Below are 20,691 nucleotides of genomic sequence, written 5' to 3'. Positions count from 1 at the left end.
TGCATACCAGGAAAAGGGTTTGGGGGGGGGGGGAAATGTAAAAAATCATAAAAAATCAATGGATGACCCAATCTATTTCAAATTTCGTGTGCTTAAAGCTCTCCTTAATATCTATTACTGTGCCAATTTTGATGCCTTTATCTTTAAAACTTACACAGATGTAAGCACTTGTTTAATTTGTTCTTTAAACATATCAAATCCTGCTCCTGCGCCCCCAGTGGCCACTCGGAAAACAACAAAGGATTAGCTCGAAAACTACTAGCAAAATACCTCGATTCTTTTCTCTTTATAGCACAATTAAAGCAGGATGCATGGGAGTACTTCACAGTCAAAGCAGATTATCAACTGGAAAACTTCAGAGTACTTCAAAATAAAAGCAGATTATAAGATGGAAAACTTCGGAGTGCTTCAAAATAAAAGCAGATTATAAGATGGAAAACTTCGGAGTGCTTTGCACGCAATTCACAGTGATTGCACAGGACAACGCTGGTGTGATAAAGCTCTAAGATCTTGAAGCTAAAATGTGCTGGTATTTTGGAGGATTTTGGACCTGCCATTTTCGCTTTCTACCCCACCACCACTGGAGAGCTTCTTTGGAATTCAATTTGGGCCGTGGGCTGAAAGACGTTCTTTGCCCCTCTTGTACAACCTTCTTGGCCCAAAAAGGGGGAACGGGGATACACATTTGTAAATAATAATAATAATAATAATGGTGTTAAGATTTGCTTCACTGTCCAAAAAAGTCCCCAGAAAACAAAGTTTATGAGAAGTATATAGGGAAACGAAGTTGATGTACATTGTGAAAGCAATGGGGGAAACTGGAGCAAAAATAACCTTTTTCTCAATTAAAAAAAGGCGTTCCAGTACAGGATGCTCCTTTGTGATTCACGGCATGCATCATCTCGAAACCCGAAACAGGAAGCATTCGACTGCAGAATGCATCTAACTCGCCAGCTGTGCAAAAAAGCATACATTCTTTTTTCAGAGTTAAATGAGTAAGATTCAGGAAAAGTTCAAATACTAATCCAAGTCTTCAGAAAGCCAGTGACCGCTGCATATTTGTCAAAAGCAAAAAAGAAAAAAGTGGAAAAGAACTCGGGATTGTAGCCAATCACAAGTTGAACAGCACCGTGACGTGGCTGCAAAAATGGCTAATGCAGTTTTAGGCCACTTTAATAGAAGAACCATCACCTTCACATCATGAGTAATTGTAATAGTTCCACTTCATTCTGCAATAGTCAGTCCTTCGCTGACAGTTCAGGCTCTGTGCTTTTAAGGAGGATTTAGACAAGGGATAGGTGATCTCCAGATGGTTGGACTTCAACTCCCATAAGCCCCAGCCATCACAGCCAGTATGCTGGAGTAGTTAGAGTGTAGTTCTGGGAGCTGAGAGATCTGGGTTCTAGTCTCCACTCACCAGGGAAGCTCACTGGGTATTTTGGGCCAGTCACTCTCAGCACAACTTACCTCACAGGGGTGTTGGGTAGATAAAATGGAAAGGAAGAGAATTTTGTGTTTTTTATTTATTTGTCAACTTAACAGTCTTTCTAAGGCCTTAGCTAGACCAGGCTATATCCCAGCGTGAACCCCGGGATCATCCTCGTGCATCCAGATGACGCACAGGGGATCCCGGGATTAGGGAGGGATAATCTTTCCCTTGTCCCAGGATACAGCCCTCCCTTTTGGGCCTGGTTTTTCTGCGGTCTTGGGCTGAGCCTGAGACCACGGAGCGTGTGGCCCGCTACTGTGGGTTTACCTGCGCAGAGCCGGGAGGAGCACTGCGCCCGTCGGGGGTGGGGTGGGGGAGTGGGGAAAGTAGTTAAAATAAAATTAAAACTTACTTTTGCGCATGAGCGTTCGTGCGCTCTGTCCCCTTAAAAAAAAAATGGCAGGCGCGACGCCTCTCTTCCTGAGGTCGTCACACCTTACGTGTAAACGAGGGTGAGATCTCGTGTTAATCGCAATGCGAGGTCTCCCCTCCTCTCCCCTGGACTTTCAGGTAGGTCTAGCTAGCTAAGGCCTGAATTTAAAAAAGCTATAAAGACTGATCTCTTCCAGCAGGCCTACCCTGTCGAATTTTAAGATGCCTGGCTGTTATTTTAAGAATGTATTCGTTTTTACATGTTTTTAATCCATTTTATGTATTTTACTGTATTTTATAGTATTTTTGTATTTAATGTGGTTCCCCTCTTTGATCCAAAGTGAGAGGCGAGTAATAAAGTTCTTCTTCTTCTTATTATTATTATTATTAAATTCATATGCTGCCTTTTTTCCTCCAAGGAACCCAAGACGTTGTACATAATCCTCCTCCTCTTCTCCATTTTTATCCTCACAACAACAACCCTGTGAGGCAGGCTGGGCTGAGAGTCTGTGACTGGCCCAAAGCTACCCAGTGGGCTTCCATGGCTGAGTGGGGACAAGAACCTGGATCTCCCACAGTTGGGGAGTGCAGGAGGGGTGGGGAGGATACACTGAAAAGGGCACCCTCCAAACACGAAAGTATTCTGACAGGTCTCTCACTAGCTTAGAAAATGCCCCTAATCTCCAGGATTTCAAAGTTCTCAGTGACCCGGCCTCATTTTCAAGGAGGAATCAATGCATTAAGGTTCCTCTGCTGTTCTGTTTTGCATCTCCAAATTCTGAACCGAGGGCTGGACATGTGGTTAACGGCAAGTTGCGGTTCCTTTCTGTGTCTTCCTCTTCCATACACTTACTTTTGAGGCATACGTGTTCCGTCCACACAATGGGTGTGATGCATTAAGAGGGGGCCAAAGAATCATTCTACATTTGGCCATATCAAGATTTGGGTGTTTTTTTTCCCATACCAATGTGCAGAAGCACATGTGTCCATCTGGAAGACACCAGGCAAACCACACAGAGATTGCATTTGTTTATTTATTTATTCATTTATTGTATTTATATCCTGACTTTTTTTCCTCCATGGAACCCAGGGTGGTGTAGATAATCCTTCTCCTCCCCATTTTATCCTAACAACAACCCTGTGAGGTAGGTTGGGCTGAGAGTCTGTGGCCTTAGCTAGACCTAAGGATTATCCCAGGCAAATGGAGGGGTCATCCCTGCCTGTTCCCGGGATCCCCTGTGGGTCATTTGGATGTACAGGGATGATCCCGGGATATAGGCCTGGTCTAGCCATGGCCTTTGACTGGCCCAAAGTCACCTAGTGACTTTCATGCAGTGTTTAATCAATGCACCCCTGCCCATTGGTAAATGAGGGCACATAGTTTTAAATGGGTCAGAATTTGCAAAATGGTGAACCACAGGATCACTGTTGTTTATACCTCCCCAACTGTCTCACATTCTTGAGGCAACTTACAATACATTTAGCTCCGTCTTGTGCACACTTGGTAGTAGTGGTAACATCTTGGCTACAAAAGAATCAGCACTCACTGCCTGCTCATCAGAAATAGAGGGAAGGATAGAAAGGGGGAAATCCATCCATCCATCCCTAACTGACAGTTATTGGTGTTTGATACACTTTAATTTCAATATTTAGATAGAAACTTCTTCAAGGCTGGAACCTGTTATACCAATGCAGAGAAATGGCAACACTCGGTGACAAATAATAATAATTTTCCTAGCTGCTATTGGCCCATTGTGGAACACAGTGTATAAAATGTTTGCAGTGATCCAAGGAGGAAATTGTGCTCCCACTGCAAAATAAAAAAAGAACAGAAAAATAATAATTACTTGTTTGATGCTATTATTATAGCAATTACACTTGTAAAGCCAGAATATTCAGCTGTTAAAAATAAAAAAATAAAAAAATAGAACAGCCTTTACAGTCTATAATGGAGACACACACATTTACAGCCAATAAAGATCTTGGTTTATAGCCTTTTATAATCTAAGGGATCACACAGCATTGCAGAAGCACCAGTTACAGGGAGTGCACATGATCCCTATCAGATATATGGCTTATAAAAAAGCTAAGCTATCAGCTGTGCAGGATGCTGTTCACCTAGGGTGTTTCCAGATGGAGGAGTTCTAGAACCGCCAATCATTCCTTTTCTTCTGGAAGCTAAAAATGGAATTCTCAACAACTGCCCACACTTCCGGGGGCCTGGCACTTTCTCTCTTTTTTGGCATGCATCTCATTACGTCCCGTCCACATGATGGGTGCAACCGAGTGGGCTGTGTGGCGTCCCAGCGCCATTTTAGTGCCCTGTTTGGTGTGTGTTTTAAAATCTATAAAACCAAAAGCAAACACTTAAAATGTTGTCACACAGAGGAGGGCCAGGATCTCTTCTTGATCCAGAGTGCAGGACACGGAATCACGGGCTCAAGTTACAGGAAGCCAGATTCTGGCTGGACATCAGGAAAAACTTCCTGACTGTTAGAGCAGTACGACAATGGAACCAGTAACTTAGGGAGGTTGTGGTCTCTCCCACACTAGAAGCATTCAAGAGGCAGCTGGACAACCAGCTGTCAGGTATGCTTTGAGGTGGATTCCTGCATTGAGCTGCGGGTTGGACTCGATGGCCTTATAGGTCCCTTCCAACTCTACTAATCTATGATTCTATGAAAGAGTGCTTGAAGCCCAATGCAAGTAGAATGCAGCCTTACCTCTTAAACACAGTTATGCTGGAGCTGTAAATCCTGGTGTGTGTGTGTGTGTGTGTGTGTGTGTGTGTGTGTGTGTGTGTGTTTTGGTTATTCACAACCTCGCTATGTGCTTTCCCCCCCTTGTCATTTTCAAACTCACACTTAGCTTTGTCAGGTCAAGGTCACAAAAGGAAACTTACCAGCTTCGGTTTTGTTTTTTAGTCAATTTCAAACTCACCACTTGACTTTCCTGGTCAATATCACAACCAGGCTAGAGAACTGCAGGATTTTGTTACAACCTGAACATCCCCACATACTCCTCCAGACCTTGGAAGGGGCTCCTTTGATTAATTGTTATCACAGGTTGATACTTCTCAGAAAGGGAAGGCAGCAGTGGAAAATGACAGGATGCATGTCAGTTTCACTCTCTCTCTCTCTCTCTCTCTCTCAATAAGAGTAGGCAGCTCTTGTTCAATGTCCAAATGCCCCTATTGCAGCATATTTCAAAAGTTCCATTTGAATGGACTGTGTGCCAGTAAGATCATGTGACCTTAGAGCCTGGTCCTATACACGTTCACCCAGAAGTAAGCAGTGCTGCACTCAGTGAGCTATTTCTCTGTGTGCCTGTGTTTTGAAGGCATGGGAAAGGAGAAATAACTTGCTTTGCAGGTCACAAAATAGCTCTTCACCCAGAAAAGCAAGGCAAGCAAACATGCCCACCTTCCTCACAGCCAACTGCTCCCAGCCTGCCTCAATTGCACAGTTTCCTGCCCTCATCTACTGAAAAAAAGTCTCACTGCTGTTCTGCCCTTTCTCTCCTTACCGGATGTCTTTGCTGGTTCGGGGGGGGGGGGGAGAGGAAGAAAAAAGATGGACACAGTTGTGGGAAGACACAGGCTGAGCACCAATAGATCATGGCCATAATCTGGACCCTCGGTGAAATACCATGAAAGAGCAATGGTGCAGTGAAAATCTCGTCCAGAAGAATCCCTAGGAAATGGAGCTAGGCCTGATGGGAGTTGCAGTCCAACCACCCCGGGAAGGACACACATCCATCACTCCTGCTCTACAACCATGGGACAGCCCAGTTAGCCCTCCAGAGCATTGAACCTAAAAGCAACCTATAACTTCATCATCAATTTCAGAGCCTAGGAACAGGCCATCCAAACTGGTGGCCATCACTACATCATGTGGAAGTGAATTCCATAGTTTAACTGTGCGCTGTGTGAAGAAGTCCTTCCTTTGATCTGTCCTGAATCTCCCACCAATCAGCTTCATGGGAATGACCCCGTTGGGTTCTAGTATTATGGGAGAGGGAGAAAAATGTCTCCCTATTCCACATTCTCCACCCCATGCATCATTGTGTATCATGTCTCCCCTTACTCGCCTTTTCTTCCAAGCTAAACAACCCCGAAGCTAAGCTATAACTCCCAAAACATCTGGAGGGCACAAATGTTGGAGAAGCAAATGAAACCCTGAGACAGATTTTAAAGGGTATGGGGGACAGGTGTGGGAGGAAAAACCACTAGGAAGGAAAAACTCAGCTGTGCTGCTGTGCAGCTGGACCACTGGCAAGGTCTGCATTGAGTCTGGCGTGAGCAAAACCTAGCTCTCGCTCTGTGAAGAAAAACAGGGGTGAAGGCGAATTACTGGTTTGTCCTGGAGATCAGAGCATGTGACATTATTTGCAAATTATACCCAGCTCTTGCTTACTTCTTCCTCTCCCTTTCTCTCTCTCATCTCAGCCAAGCAGCAGCTGTTTCCTCTTCCAGCACTAATACAAGATTTCTGTGATCTCTACCTGAAACACTGCACTTTCCCCCACACAGTCACAATGAGGAAGAGGAAAATATTTTAGGGGAAATCAATGGAAAATCAATGAGGAAGGGGGGGGGAATTGAGGAAAGAAGAAGAAGAAGGCAGGCAACGGTATCCCAAGTGTTGCAACTGCAATACTTGATGAGTTACGTAAACAACACCTCATTAATTCATTCATTATATTTCTATACTGCCCAATAGGCGAAGCACTTTGGACAGTTCGCAACCATCACAACCATAAAATGCAACACGAAAAAATACCAGAGAAATGTTTCAAAGCTTAAAACTACTGTATAAAATAAAAATAAAAGCCATAATAAAACTTGGCAGCATTGCAGAGATTTAAAATACAGAAAAGGTGCAATGCTATACATGTTTAGATATGGGGGGTACCTGAGGAATGCTGAGAATTGGAGGCTGGGGGAGTCGTAGGACTTTTTTCCTGTCTGAACATGTGTAGGATTGCATAAGAACCTAAGAAGAGCCCTGATGCTGCATCAGACCAAGGGTCCATCTAGTCCAGCACTCTGTTCACACAGTGGCCAACCGGCCATCGGCCAGGGATGAACAAGCAGGACATGGTGCAACAGCACCCTCCCACCCCTGTTCCCCAGCAACTGGTGCACACAGGCTTACTGCCTCGAATACTGGAGGTAGCACACAACCATCAGGGCTAGTAGTCATTGATAGCCTTCTCCTCCAAGAATTTATCCAACCCCCTTTTCAAGCCATCCAGATTGGTGGCCATCATTACGTCTTGTGGTAGTGAGTTCCATAATTTAACTATGTGCTGTGGGAAGAAGTCCTTCCTTTTATTTGTCCTGAATCTCCAACCAATCAGCTTCATGGGATGACTCCGGGTTCTAGTATTTTGAGAGAGGGAGAAAACTGTCTCCCTAATTTTGTACACCTCTATCATGTCTCCCCTTAGCCTCCTTTTTTCCAAGCTAAACAATCCCAGTAGTTGTAACCTTCCCTCATAGGGGAGATGCTCCAGCCCCTCCTGTGACATCACTCCCTCCCCTCCCTCATGTATAACTACCACAGCCAATCACACACAAGCCCCCTCCTGCCCACAGTTAACCCTTTCTTACCTGTGTATACATTTCTTGCAAAGTATATACATTCATATTGATATAATAAAACGGATTAACTTGACAAGCGAGTGCTTTGGTCACACACTCTCTAGGAAGGAGAGGGTGGGAAGAACAGAGAGCCTTCCCCACCCCACCCCCCATGCAAACCTGATCATCCATTCCATGGGAAAGGGGAATTGAAGTCTCCAGGTGCAGAGGATGCTGTCCCAACAACAGTGTCGAAGACAGATCCATCTGCCAGTCTGGTTGGCTTTTGTGAGTGGAATGGGAGTGGTGGCGGGGGGGGGGGGGTGCCATCTTGTTCTGAGCCTCAAGCAGAAAAATGTCTTGAGCTGGCCAGGACACTGGGCCATGGCTCAGAGGTAGAGCACCCGCTCTGAATGCAGAAGGTCCTAGGTTCAACTCCCAGCATCTCCAGGTAGGGCTGCAAATGGTATTGCCTGAAACCCTGGAGAGAGATGCTGCTCATTAATGTTAATGACCCAGGGCCAGATGGACCAAGGGATGGACTTCATAGAAGCCTGCTTCCTGTGTCCCTAGTAACTTTCAAAGCTTGCTCCAAGGTATCCCAGAAGCCCAACACCTGGGAATGTTATACACGTTGCCCATCAGACAAGAGACGCTGAGCTCCTTCAGATGGCTGAGAATCGTGTTTTCCTACTGTCACGTACCATTACTCTGCTCCCTGCTTCACTTCCAAGTGGGGGACAAACTCAAATTACATGGGGAAAGTGTTCAGAGGCCACATGGCCCCAACAGAACAATGGGAACAGCGCCCTCTATAGCAGGACTTTCCTGCTCACAGCAGGAAATCCCGACTCATTTTTTTTTTTTTAAAAATCGGGTTTTCTGAGGCTTATTATAAAACGGGAAAACTGGCAACTGGAGCGGGAGACGTGCGGGAAGGATCGCTGTGTCGTCAAAACGTCCCACGAAGAACCGTGAGCGGCCCGCCGTGAGCCTGAGATAAAACGCTCGTCCGATGACACTGGCTGTGAGCATGAACAAAATAAGGAAGTGCTTAGAATCAGTCCTAAGTCTTAGGAGGGCTATAAAAAGCCCAATAAAAAGTAAGGAAGAGACTTAATGAGACAACTGACATAGGAGCTCATCCATTTCGGCGGCCGCCTCTTAACACTGTGCTTAAATAATGCATACATTAGCTCCGAGGCGGAAAAGATTTGTTTGTCTTATTAAGCAGAGCCTGGTTAAGGGAAGGTTTTGTAACAAGATTATGCATTCCCTCGGCACTCAGAAATGTATGGCATCTTCTTCTCCACCCCCCACCCCCCAATTGTCAAATGATTTAGTTGCTTCTCCTGCCCTCTGGCACCGTTATTAAAACCACTCGCATCGCACCAGTGCTAACAGCGATGTCAGTTAAGTCTGGTTTTCCATTGGGTGCCTATAAAAGAAAAAAACAGAAGGCGTTAAGCCTTGGAAGACAGTATGGTGTAGTGGTTAGAGCATCAGCCTGGGACCGGGGAGCACAGGGTTCAACTCTCTCAGCTTAACTTACTTCACCGGGTTGTTGTGTGAGGATTAAAAAAATGGGGGAGTGTCTACTCCAGGGAGGGAAAAGCAGGATATAAGGGTCATATTCTTGGTGTTAAACCCAAGTATCCTCTATAAATGCTTCAAGGCCAGCAAAGAACTCTTCATGAGCAGTCATTCCACCTGTCTGCATCAAGAAAGGAAATCCCACCCACCACACCACACTTCCATCAGTTCGTCCAGGGTCATTTCACCCCACACTACAAAAATCAGCAGCTTTTATCATTTCACTTATTTATTACATTAATATCCCACTTTCCCCCCTCTTGTGATCAGCCTAAAGGAGCTGACATCCTCCTCCTCACAACAACCTGGTGAGGGAGGCTAGGCTGAGAATCAGGGACTGGCCCGAAGTCATTCAGTGAGCTTAATGGCCTGAGTGCAGATAGAACCTGGATCTCCTGAGTCCCAGCACAACACTCTAACCCCTACACCGCACTGGCTCTCATTCTATCTGGTCACTACAAACTTGCGGCCCTCCAGATGTTTTGGCCTGCAACTCCCACCAGCCCTCACCATCAGCAATTCCAGCTAGGGCTGATGGGAGTTGTAGGCCAAACCATTTGGATGTAATAGCATGGAAGAGTTGGTACCTGAAGCCAATGTTAGAACATGTAACCTGCCTTGAGTGTTTTGGCAGAAAGGCGGGATGTAACCAGAGCAAACTTTTTTTTTTCTCAAGTCACCCATTTTTCAAACACGCCTCATTTCCCACGTTTTCAACCCATGCCCTCAAGTTAGCAACCTCTTCTGTTATACCTGGCCAGCTCTGCATTGCCCAGTGTCCATTTTGGCTCCTACCCGACAATCATCCCATTGAACGTCTGGCTTTTGCAATTTTGGCAAACAGATCTATTCCTATGATTTGCCTTGGGCCTCAGCTGAGCAGTGACCAGGGATGTTGGTCAATTTCAGCCCCAGGGCATTATTATAATTGAATTTATTTAATTCATCACTGTCACAAGAGATGGTGGAAGAAACTAGCTTAGTTGACTTTAAACGTGGTGGTGGTGGATAAATTGTTTTAAAGAGTTCTGTTTTCGAACACAATGCATCTGAAACCTTCACCCTTCAATTTCAAGAACTTCCGAGGCACAGAGTGAGAGAGAGCGCAGAATTCCCTAAGCTGATGCCCTCGGGAAGTTTTGGATTATAATTTACACGGCTTGGGACCACAATACCTGACGGAACGCCTCTCCTGACGTGAATATACCCAGTCACTACGTTCAACATCTAAGGTCCTCCTCCGGGTGCCTACTCCGAGGGAGGCTCGGAGTGTGGCAACGAGGGATAGGGCCTTTTTGGTGGTGGCCCCCAGACTGTGGAATGATCTCCCTGATGAGGCTTGCCTGGCAACAACGCTGCTATCTTTCCGGCGCCAGGTTAAGACTTTCCTCTTTGCCCGGGCATATGGCGGCACATCCTAATTACCCACATGTTTAGTTTTTAATTGGTTTTTAATGTTTTATGTGTGTATGTACTGTGTTTTAGAGTTTTAAATTTTGTAGACTTGTTTTAATCTCAATTTTAGAATTTCTGTAAACCGCCCAGAGAGCCCTGGCTATGGGAGCGGTATATAAGTGCAATAAATAAATAAATAAACTCCAGCATAGCTGCAACTGATGAGAGTTGAAGTCTAATAGATCTGAGGAGCACCAAATTAGGAAAGGCAATGTTATCATTTCAAGAAGACTCGGGGCTTTTTCTACACGAGGCTGTTAATCCGCTCATTTACTTCCAGTTTCGTTGCAGAATTGAGATCCCAGCTCTGCACAAAGAATTTTCCCTTTGCTGGTTTTTTGGCTACATAACCTCTAGGTGGCACTGTGGTGTAGCAAAACAGCACAAACGCACAAGTGGAAAAGGTACTTTCTTTTACTTTCACAAGCAATGCCACGTTTTCCCTGCTCTAGAAGCAACTCTCCAGAAGCGCTGTTTAAAAATGCAAGAGAAATTGGAGGGTCACAACATCATCTAAAGATGCTGTAAACAACTGTGATTAGGGGAATGACGAGAGCACAAAAAATGCCTCATGTAGAAAAGCTCTCACACAAGAGAACAGCTTCAAAACCATCATCACCATAAGGAGATTAAGCTATCATTCCCTCTGTTCCCAATGTCTAGTATGTTAGTGCTGTTGCTTATGTAGCCAAATCGGCACTACCCATACACAAGAGGGAGGGTTTTGGTGGGGCGGGTCTAAGATTTGTAGAAGTACAAATAAACAAAAACCGGTGGTGGGAACCCTAATTGGAGAGGAAATCCAGAAATGATCCAATGAAGATTTTACATGCTTAGTGGCCATGAGACGCTGACAATTAAGGAGATAGAAAATAGGGGGAGGATCCTGAACAGGGTGCCATCCACAGTGCAACATTTAGTTGCAGATCCCATGTGTGCATACATGTGTATACACACACAATATTGGTACAGTGAAATTTTGAAGTGGAAATTTTTCCACTGCCTTGGGCCAACAGAGATTTGATTTAGCATCTTTGCCAAACAAAACCAAAGGAGTATTTCATGTTCATTTTAAATGCTATATAAATATCAGCAAACTTTTCCCTGATAGCCTGAAACAGTTGAACTGGAAAAAAATTGATCGGGGGGGGGGGGCGAAATACAGTGAAGTGCACTTAGCGTGGCTTAAACGTTATATTCAAATGAATTCATCAAAGCATTACTTGGAAATGATTTTTTATTGGAATGCCTGTAAATATTTTAAGACACGGCAACTCAATGGCACACACTTTCCCGACATTATGAGAGAGAAAGAGCACAGACAGGGAAAACTACTAATGTACTAATTTTAGCGTGCCTGAAGAGCTGTAGGCATAGATCTGTGTCGGGGGTTGGGACACCTGGTACTCTCTAGATGTATTGGACTACAATTCCCAGAATCCCTAACGATTGGCCAGGATGGATGGGGTTTATGGGAGTTGTTGTGCAAAACATCTCCAGGGTGGCAGGTTGTGTACTGTTGATCTATGTGCCCCTAAGGGTAGTCACCTTTCATTTATTTATTTATTTCATTTTTTTATACTGCCTAGTAGCCAAAGTTCTCCGGGCGGTTTACAAAAATTAAAAAGCCACTTACTTTTATGAAACAATGCCTTTTCATAAACAAATGCAGGAAACTTTCTGGAAAAGAGATTCTGCCTCACCTCATGGATATTAAAGATCCTGGCCCAATAAAATGAAATGGGAGTGCTCGCTTGGCAAGCCTCTCTAGGGAGATCATTCCGTAGACAGGGTGCCACTGCTACAAAGGCCCTTTTGCTGGTTGCCACCTGCCTCTCCTCTGAAACAGGTGAAGGGGTGAGCATTCAGAGAAGGGTCTCAGAAGATCATCCCAACATTCAGACAGGTTGATATATGTGTGTGTGTGTGTGTGTGTGTGTGTGTGTGTGTTGGGTGGTGATGGTAGTGATTAAGCTATCCTAAAAATCCAGAAGAGTTACTAGCTGGCACAAACACACCCAACTTTTATTATCCTGCTGATGCGTTTGTTTGTTTATTTATTTAACATTTCCATACCACCCAGTAGCTGAAACTCAGGTTCACAAAACAAACTTAGAACCATAAAACACAACAATGTAGTAAAACATAATATAACAAATGTGAAAAAGTTAGTGGTTCACTTTTCTGCGATGGCGACAATGGAGAAGCCCTCTTCCTCCAGAACTGGCATGGAAATGTAGGGTCCTACTAGCCTCTCAACAGGCTATTAAAACACCCACCCACACCTTTTATTAAACAGACTAGGAACATTTATCTCGGCACATCAATTAGCATATGCACATTTCATGCCGATTTCTGTCCTTTTGGGGAAAGGATGCATTGCCTTTTATTTTGTGATTTGTAAGTGGGCCACACAAGGCCAGAGACAAAAATTGATTGGACCACCTCTTCCATCTTTCCTCCCTGCTGCCTGAAGAGCTGTAGGCATAGATCTGTGTCAGGGGCTGGGGCACCTGGTACCCTCTAGATTATTGGACTACAATTCCCAGAATCCCTAATGATTGGCCAGGACGTATGGGGCTTATGGGAGTTGTTGTTCAAAACATCTCCAGGGTGGAAGGTCATTTACTGTTGATCTATGTGCTCCTAAGGATACATTGCCTCTTATTTGGTGACTTGTAAGTGGTCACAGAAGGCCAGAGACAAAAATTGATTGGACCACCCCTTCCATCTCTCCTCCCTGCTGCCCCATCTTCCTCCACATCCAGCGGGAAACCAGCGAAGGGACCGTTTGCCCATGCCAGGGGTCTGAGAGGGTCATTTGCCAAGGGCTACATGAAGTAAGTGCAATGGCCACCGCTCGTCCACCCTGGCAGCAATCATCTACCAAGAATCCTCACTGGTTGTGTGTGCGTGTGGGTGCATTGCGTTTGATACAAGTACCCACTTAACATCAACGCTACTGACAGCATTCATGCATCTTTACAAGAGATCCATAATAAATTTTAATTCAATACAGAACGGTAGGGAACTGGCTTACGAGAAATGAAAAGCGCTCCTGCGGTAGGCCAGAATGTCTCGCGTGGCAATCCCCCCGCCTTCTGCCCACCCTCTCTTCCAGCTACCTTGGTGGTTTGCATTCAGCTTCATCCAGGTAAAATTACTGCATTTTAAAACCACAATGCTGCATTATTCCTGGCGTCATTATTCTTCCATCCCAGCGCGATTGCATTGGGAAAGGCCTATTATTTATTAGATACGGCTCCTTAGAAATTTAGCGTAAAGACTATGGTGTCCTTTAAAGAGGAGAGAAAGGGGGATCCAACGGAATCTCTCCTACGCAAACCCCGACTGCATTGAAAGTGAGTGACACCCCCGTGTTCCCAGAGTCTGTGTACACCACTGGTGGGATATTCTCTCTTTTTTTTTTTTAGCATGTGGGCCGAATGCAAATTCAGAAAGTTTCGGGGTGGGGTGGGGGCTAACATGAGCAACAAAAATCTGTAAGGGGAATGCTCCTAAGACCAAAGAACCTCTTCCCTTCTTCCATCATTTAAAAAAAAATCAGTGTGGTATAGTGGTTAGGGCAAGAATAAGCACTCTGATGCCCTCCAGACCTTTCAGACTACAATTCCCACAAGCCCTTACCATGGGTCATGCTGCTTGTGTCTAATGGGGATTATAGTCCAAATCACCTGAACTACACCAGATTGCCTAATGCTGCTCTAACCACTGCACCATGCTGGTTTTTTCAGGACCATACATGAGAAGCTTAGATTCGTAAGAGTGGATGCATGGATGAAAGGACTCGAGAGCTTGCCTCTGGCGCTGACCACAAATCCCTGGCCTGAGGATGCGCTCAGAGAGGCATCCTGTTCAGTAATTCTTAGTGGACGTCCATCCGCTTAAGCTGCCATTTTGATCCACAAAAGCTTATGCCACCATTCATTTGCTAGCCTGTCACCGATGCTATGAGTCTTCCTTGTTCTTTCTGCTGCAACAAGGTTTGAAGCCAGGGGAGGCTGGTGGGCTTCGATGTCAGTGGGGTGGTGAATTCACTCCAGGTTTCAGTCAGAACTCCAAAGGAGCTACATCCAAGGTGCAAACCCAACAGCATCCACTGGGCATGCTTCCTCTGAAGCTACATCCCCCTTGGGGCAGTCTCAAACCATCTGAAGGGTAGCAGGTTACTGACCTCATTATTTGAGATTTGAACTAGGACTGTGGAGGAGAAACGGTTCCGATCCCCCATTCAGCCTCGAAGCTGACCTCGGTACAATCACCATCTCTCAGCCTAACCTACCTCAGAGGGTTGTTGGGAAGATATTTGGGGAAGGGAGGAAAACCAGGTAGGCTGCCTTGAGCCCCTTGGAGAAAAGGCAGGCTAGAAAGTTAAACAGATGTTCGTGCTCGAGCAAGCATGAAATAGATATGAATCAGTTTCAAAATGAAAACAAGCAAAGAGAGACAGAAAGAGGGGGGATTTCAGCAACACCCTTGAATTCCTTGCAGCTGTAGTTGCCCATTTCCTTCCATAGTCACCTGCCCTGTTCGATCCAGTGGCACGGAGATCTTAGTGCAAGTTCTGTTTCTCATTTTGCGCACAAGACAAAACGCAGGGGCATGTAAAAAAAAAAAAGGCTTATGCAAATGTCCCAGCGGTGCAGAAAAACACCCTCGTCTAGTGGGGGAAATGTGGACGACTCAGCAACCGATACATTCCAAAATAATTAAGTCTCCAAAGAAGGCTAATAATAGAGAAGCCTGTTATAGAGCACTTCTCGCTGATGCTGTGTCAGAACTAGGTCCCTTGCTGATCGGTGATGACACTTTAGGGAAGAGGATTGCTCGGGCGCAGGGATCGCACGGCCACCACCTCTGCAGGGAGGAAGAAGCAAATGTCACTTTGTGCTTCTGCTGCGGCTCTCCATTTTGCCCATGCTCATGACGCTGTGCCCTGAAGCCAAAGGGCTCCAGATGAAAAACAAGGATGGAATCCCAAAGGACTCTAGATTGGAGAGCGAGGGCAGAATCCCAATTGACATTGGAGACAAAGTCAAGACGGGGCCAAGGGCTTGCGTGCCTCTAAGGTAGAATCATAGAATAGTAGAGTTGGAAGGGTCCTATAAGGCCATCAAGTCCAATCCCCTGCTCAGTGCAGGAATCCACCCTAAAGCATCCCTGACAGATGGTTGTCCAGCTGCTTCTTAAAGGCCTTTAGTGTGGGAGAGCCCACAATCTCCCTAGGTCATTGGTTCCATTGTCGTACTGCTCTAGCAGTCAGGAAGTTTTTCCTGATGCCCAGCCAGAATCTGGCTTCCTGTAACTTGAGCCTGTTATTCCGTGTCCTGCACTCTGGGAGGATCGAGAAGAGATCCTGGTCCTCCTCTGTGTGACAACATTTCAAGTATTTGAAGAGTGCTATCATGTCTCCCCTCAATCTTCTCTTCTCCAGGCTAAACATGCCCAGTTCTTTCAGTCTCTCCGCATAGGGCTTTGTTTCCAGACCCCTGATCATCCTGGTTGCCCTCCTTTGAACATGCTCCAGCTTGTCTGCATCCTTCTTGAAGTGTGATGCCCAGAACTGGATGCAATACTCAAGATGAAGCCTAACCAGGGCAGAATAGAGGGCGACCAGTACCTCGCACGATTTGGAAGCTATACTTCTATTAATGCAGCCCCAAATAGCATTTGCTTCCCCCCCCCACCCCAGCCACATCACACTGTTTGCCTGCATGCCAAAGGGCTCTAAGGAAATTCTGCCCTTGCTTTTGCTACTCAATAGACAGCTGAAGGTATGAGCAGAAGGAACAGCCCAGAGCTGTGGTGTCCAAAAGCCAGTTGGTGCAATAGCCTAAAGCAGGAGGGCAGGCAACTTGGTGCTGCCCGATGGATTTGGACTACATCTCCTATCACCCACACCCAGCATGGCCAACAGTCACAGATGATGGGCACAAGAAAGAGAGTGCGTTCAAAAACAATATTAATGCTTGATATTAAAAACAAAACTGAATCACACCGCCAGTGGTGAACACAACTTGTTGCAATGGAGATATGACTTCATTCATATCTCAGAAGTCAAAAACTACCTTCTAAGATACCCAGGGCATCGCAGGAGCCAGGATTCAACTGCAGAATAGGGATTTTAACAGCTCGATTCTGAAACACCTGAGCCACCAGTGCACAATGCCAATTCAAGGCTATACTCACACACACCTGTACACAAGTCCTTGTCAGACCACAAAATTAGTCTGTTTTCCACTGCAATTTAGGCTGTACAGTTCAGGGGAATATCATCTCAAGCTAAAGCGGGGTTTTTTTGTTTTGTTTTTCAAATTAAGACAGGGTTCCCAAATTGAACATTTCTCTTGCAGCTATGGTTGATCCATAGCTGTATTGCTGCTGATTTTATCCTGGTTGTGCTTTTATACTGTATTTTATATCATGCTTTCATACTGTTTGTTTTATACTGAATGGTTTTAATTTTTGGTTTAGTTTTTGTAAACTTCCCAGGGAGCTTCAGCTATTGGGCAGTACAAAAATCCAATAAATAAATAAATAAAAGCGGGGGAATTATTTGTTTAATTTGTTAAAAAAAAATATCTTCCGTCATCCTACTTAAGATTTCAGGGCCATGTGCAATCCAATCAAGTCACAATAGATACAGAAGAGTGATACAATAAAAATCCATAGCAATAATAATGAAAATTGAAAAAGACCCCAGAACAAAATGGAATTATGTACACCTTTGCAGTGTTGTGATTTTTTTTCAAGCATCTTCAAAAGCCTGCCTTGGAAAACATGGAAGAAAGATGCCTTTGAGCATGTGCAGAGAGCCTTTCTTTCCCACTGTAACCTGTCAGCCAGTCCCCCACCCATCACAGATGGGGAAATGTAAAGGAGAGATCCCCTGACCCCTGGTTAGGCAGAGTAGAGGCATACTGGGCCAAATAAAGGACTTCTTATATTAAAAAATACCAGTTTAGCAGCAAGGCAAAGGTAACCCAGAACCCGGTTACCTTTCTTGAACACAAAAGCAGTCTCCTTAGGAAGGGCTGTGGCTCAGTGGTTAGAGCACCCACTTTGCATACAGATGCCCAGCATCTCCAGGTAGGGCTGGAAAAATTCCTGCCTGAAACTCCAGAGAGCTGCTGCCAGTCAGTGCGGACAGTACTGGGCTGGATGGACCAAAGGTTACTATGATTTTAAAACATTTGCCCAGACAAAAGAGTTAAGACTCCACAATGAAGGGAAAGGCGCTCTGCCCAGACTACGAGACACCCGATTACTATGATGTCACAGATTCTCAGACTCAGCCAGCTTGAAGCATTCAAATGAGGTTCCAACCCCTTCTTCTTTAAAAATAATAATAATTTCATTTCTATACTAGCCAATAGCCAAAGCTTGAAAGGGGGGGGGGTTGATCACAAAAAAATTACAAACCACAAAATACAAGATAATAAAATACAGCATAATTTTTTTTTTTTACCACGCAAAATGTAAAACAATTAAAGCTCACGTCCACTTCTGAGAGAAAACCGCCAAAGGGGAGTCTTTTGGCTGAAACGTTCTTTGAACTCATCCATCTAGACCAGCGGTGGGGGAACGGGTGGCCGTCCAGATATTGCTGGAACCCGGTTACCATCAACCCCAGCCAACACGGCTAATGGTCAGGGGTGATGGCCATTGTAGTCCAACAACATCTGGCTGGCAACATGTTCCTCTAGACAACCATTACCGGCAATTCCCAGTGACATGGGGGCAGGGGGCATGCGCACATATCAAGCTGAAAGAGGCTACCAAAAGATCTGAAATATGTGTGTGTTTTAAAAAAACAACTAGACACAAATCACAGTCAGTCGACATCATCCATCTCCAACTTCCACAAATTCCCCTCTGCCCAGCACTAAGCTCTGGCCAACCTTCTATGTTTTCAATCTACCCTGGTTGAAAAATAAACAGAGACCATGAGAGTGCCTCTAGCAGCATTTCCATAGGCTTAAGCCAGATAAATCTCCATCCATCTCCTGCCGGATCCATCACTGAGACGTTTCCATATGATCTAGGAAAGAACGCAGACGCTCATACAAGCCATGCACTGCGAGGGTCATTTCACACCACTACAAAGGAACCACTTCCATTTTTTCTGTCTTTCCTTTTTTTAAAAAACACCAACCGTAACATGCAAAGGAGAAAGCCAGGGTTTATCCACTCTTGGCAGTTCCTTAAACAAGAGTGTGGTGCAAAGTGTGGTGACCTTAATAAACCGCCAAGAGAGCTTTGGCTATTGGGCGGTATAAAAATGTAATAAAGAAAGAAAGAAGGAAGGAAGGAATTGAAAAGAAAGGAAAATCACAACCGTCTTTGCACCTCGCCATCATTTGTCAATAGCTCTTTCAGTATATCAACCTACTTAAAGTCCTTTAAAGGGGGGATGGGACTTCTTTCTCCCATCAATATGATCACCACTTCTATTTTTCTCCCATCTACCACTCTGGGAGACAGCTTCACCTTTCCAGCCCATGCAAAACAGACCCCTTAAGCAGAATGTCTTAGAACAGGTTGAATCTAGACCCAGCCACCCTTAAAGCAGACCCATGAAAAATCAAGGACAGCCCCAAAGTAAGCCACATCCAACTCAAGCCCCATTGCTTTCAATGGGTCTCCGCCAAGGAAGGCCGAGCTGGCATGCAACCCTAACAGCCCGCGATGAGTTCAAGGAGGCAGATTCCCGAGTTAAGCGCAGCCAGGCTGAGACCCTGCGCCTCGGTGCGCGCAACCCCGGCCGGCCCAACTCGACTCGGCGGGACTTTACTTCGGAATAAACAGGGCTGGGAGCCGGCTGCGGGCTTGTTAGCGCCCTTCGTTTGGATGAGGAAGGCCAACTCGGGATCGGGGCGGAATCCATGGCGTCAGGGCAACCCACCCGAGGGTTACCAAAGGACCTCGATGGAGAACGTGGGAACACGAGAAAAGAGGTCAGAGTGCCGGCCGGGACGAGTATGGGGCAGGAGGCGGGGGACGCAGCTGAGGTAGGTACACCAAGAGGTAGGTACACCCATTGCTGGGGAACATGGGTACACTCGTTGCTGGGGAACATGGGCGGGAGGGTGCTGCAACTACTCCCCCCACCTGCTTGGGGATCCCCCGTGGGCAGCTGCTCGGCCAATGCGCGCCTGCAAAACGCTGCCCTACACGGACCCTGAGTCCGATCCAGAGGGGCTCTTCTCACGTCCTTGGGGGTGCGTGTGTGTGTGTGAAACCGCAACCCGGCTGTCTGCCTTTCCTCGCGAGTCGATCCCCTCGAGCGGAGAAGGCGAGGGACTAGAAACGTGCGCGCAACAAAAATAAAAGAAAAAGGAAAGAAAGAAAGAAAAAAAGGGTTGGAGCACAGGTCTGGCCTTTTTTATCCAGGACCACCGACGCCCTCCAGGGTTGGAGAGGCGGTAGAGCGCACCACCTCTCTCCCTCCAACACCCCCGGAAGAAAAAAGAAGAAGGAGAAAAACACCCCCCCACCGCCTTTCCTCGCCCCCCCCCCCGTTTAAACCCCAAAGCGGCGCCCCTTACCATCGCCCTGCCGCGGAAAGCGCCGGGTCCTTTGCGGTGCTGGTGCGCGCGGTGGACGCCTTCGCGGCCGGGGGGGCTCTCCAAAGCGCGCTTCTCCCGGCGGCGGTTGCTGGCGGCGAGGGTGCCCCGCTGCTGCTGCTGCTGCTGCTGCCGTTCGTCGCCGGAGTCCAAGCTGCTGAAATTCCACACCACCAGCGTCTGCACGAGCAGCACGGTGAGCGCCAGGAGCAGCGCCGAGTGCGAGCGGCGGGCCAGCCGGCGGGCGCACGGCGCGGCCGAGGACGGAGACGCCGCCGAGGAGGAGGAGGAGGACGCCGCCAAAGCCGCCACCATCTTCGCGGCTGCTGCTGCTCACTGAGCCGCTGCGAACCGCCGCCGCCGCCGCCGCCCGGAGTTTTTCAGACGGCCCAGACGTCAGCAGGAGGCGGCGGCCAAGGAGGAGGAGGAGGAGGCGGAGGCGGAGAGGAGAGAAAGGCGAGACGGGAGGAGGCCCGGCGGTGTGGCTGGCTGGCTGGCAAGCAAGCAGGCAGCCCTCCTCCCCCGGGCTCCTCCAGACGAGGAGAGGGACTTGGCAGCCCCAAGGAGGAGGCGGTGGGCGAGCAGGAGGAGGAGGAGGCTGCGCGTAAAGA

The 20,691-nt window shown here is 46.6% G+C and overlaps 1 protein-coding gene across 1 annotated transcript in view; it reads right to left on the bottom strand.

Moving 5' to 3' along the window:
• The window catches only part of XYLT1 (xylosyltransferase 1), a 202,236-nt gene extending 181,841 nt beyond the window's left edge, over positions 1-20,395 (bottom strand). The window contains exon 1 of the mRNA XM_063143471.1: positions 20,063-20,395. Within this exon, the coding sequence (XP_062999541.1) occupies positions 20,063-20,395 (333 nt within the window). The remainder of the gene's footprint in view (positions 1-20,062) is intronic.
• Positions 20,396-20,691: the final 296 nt, after the last annotated feature.

This window comes from Elgaria multicarinata, chromosome 17 (assembly GCF_023053635.1).
Source record: "Elgaria multicarinata webbii isolate HBS135686 ecotype San Diego chromosome 17, rElgMul1.1.pri, whole genome shotgun sequence".
In the NCBI taxonomy this organism is placed as follows: Eukaryota; Metazoa; Chordata; class Lepidosauria; order Squamata; family Anguidae; genus Elgaria; species Elgaria multicarinata.
The sequence above is the reverse complement of the archived record's forward strand: the minus strand, read 5'-3'. Positions and strand labels throughout refer to the sequence as shown.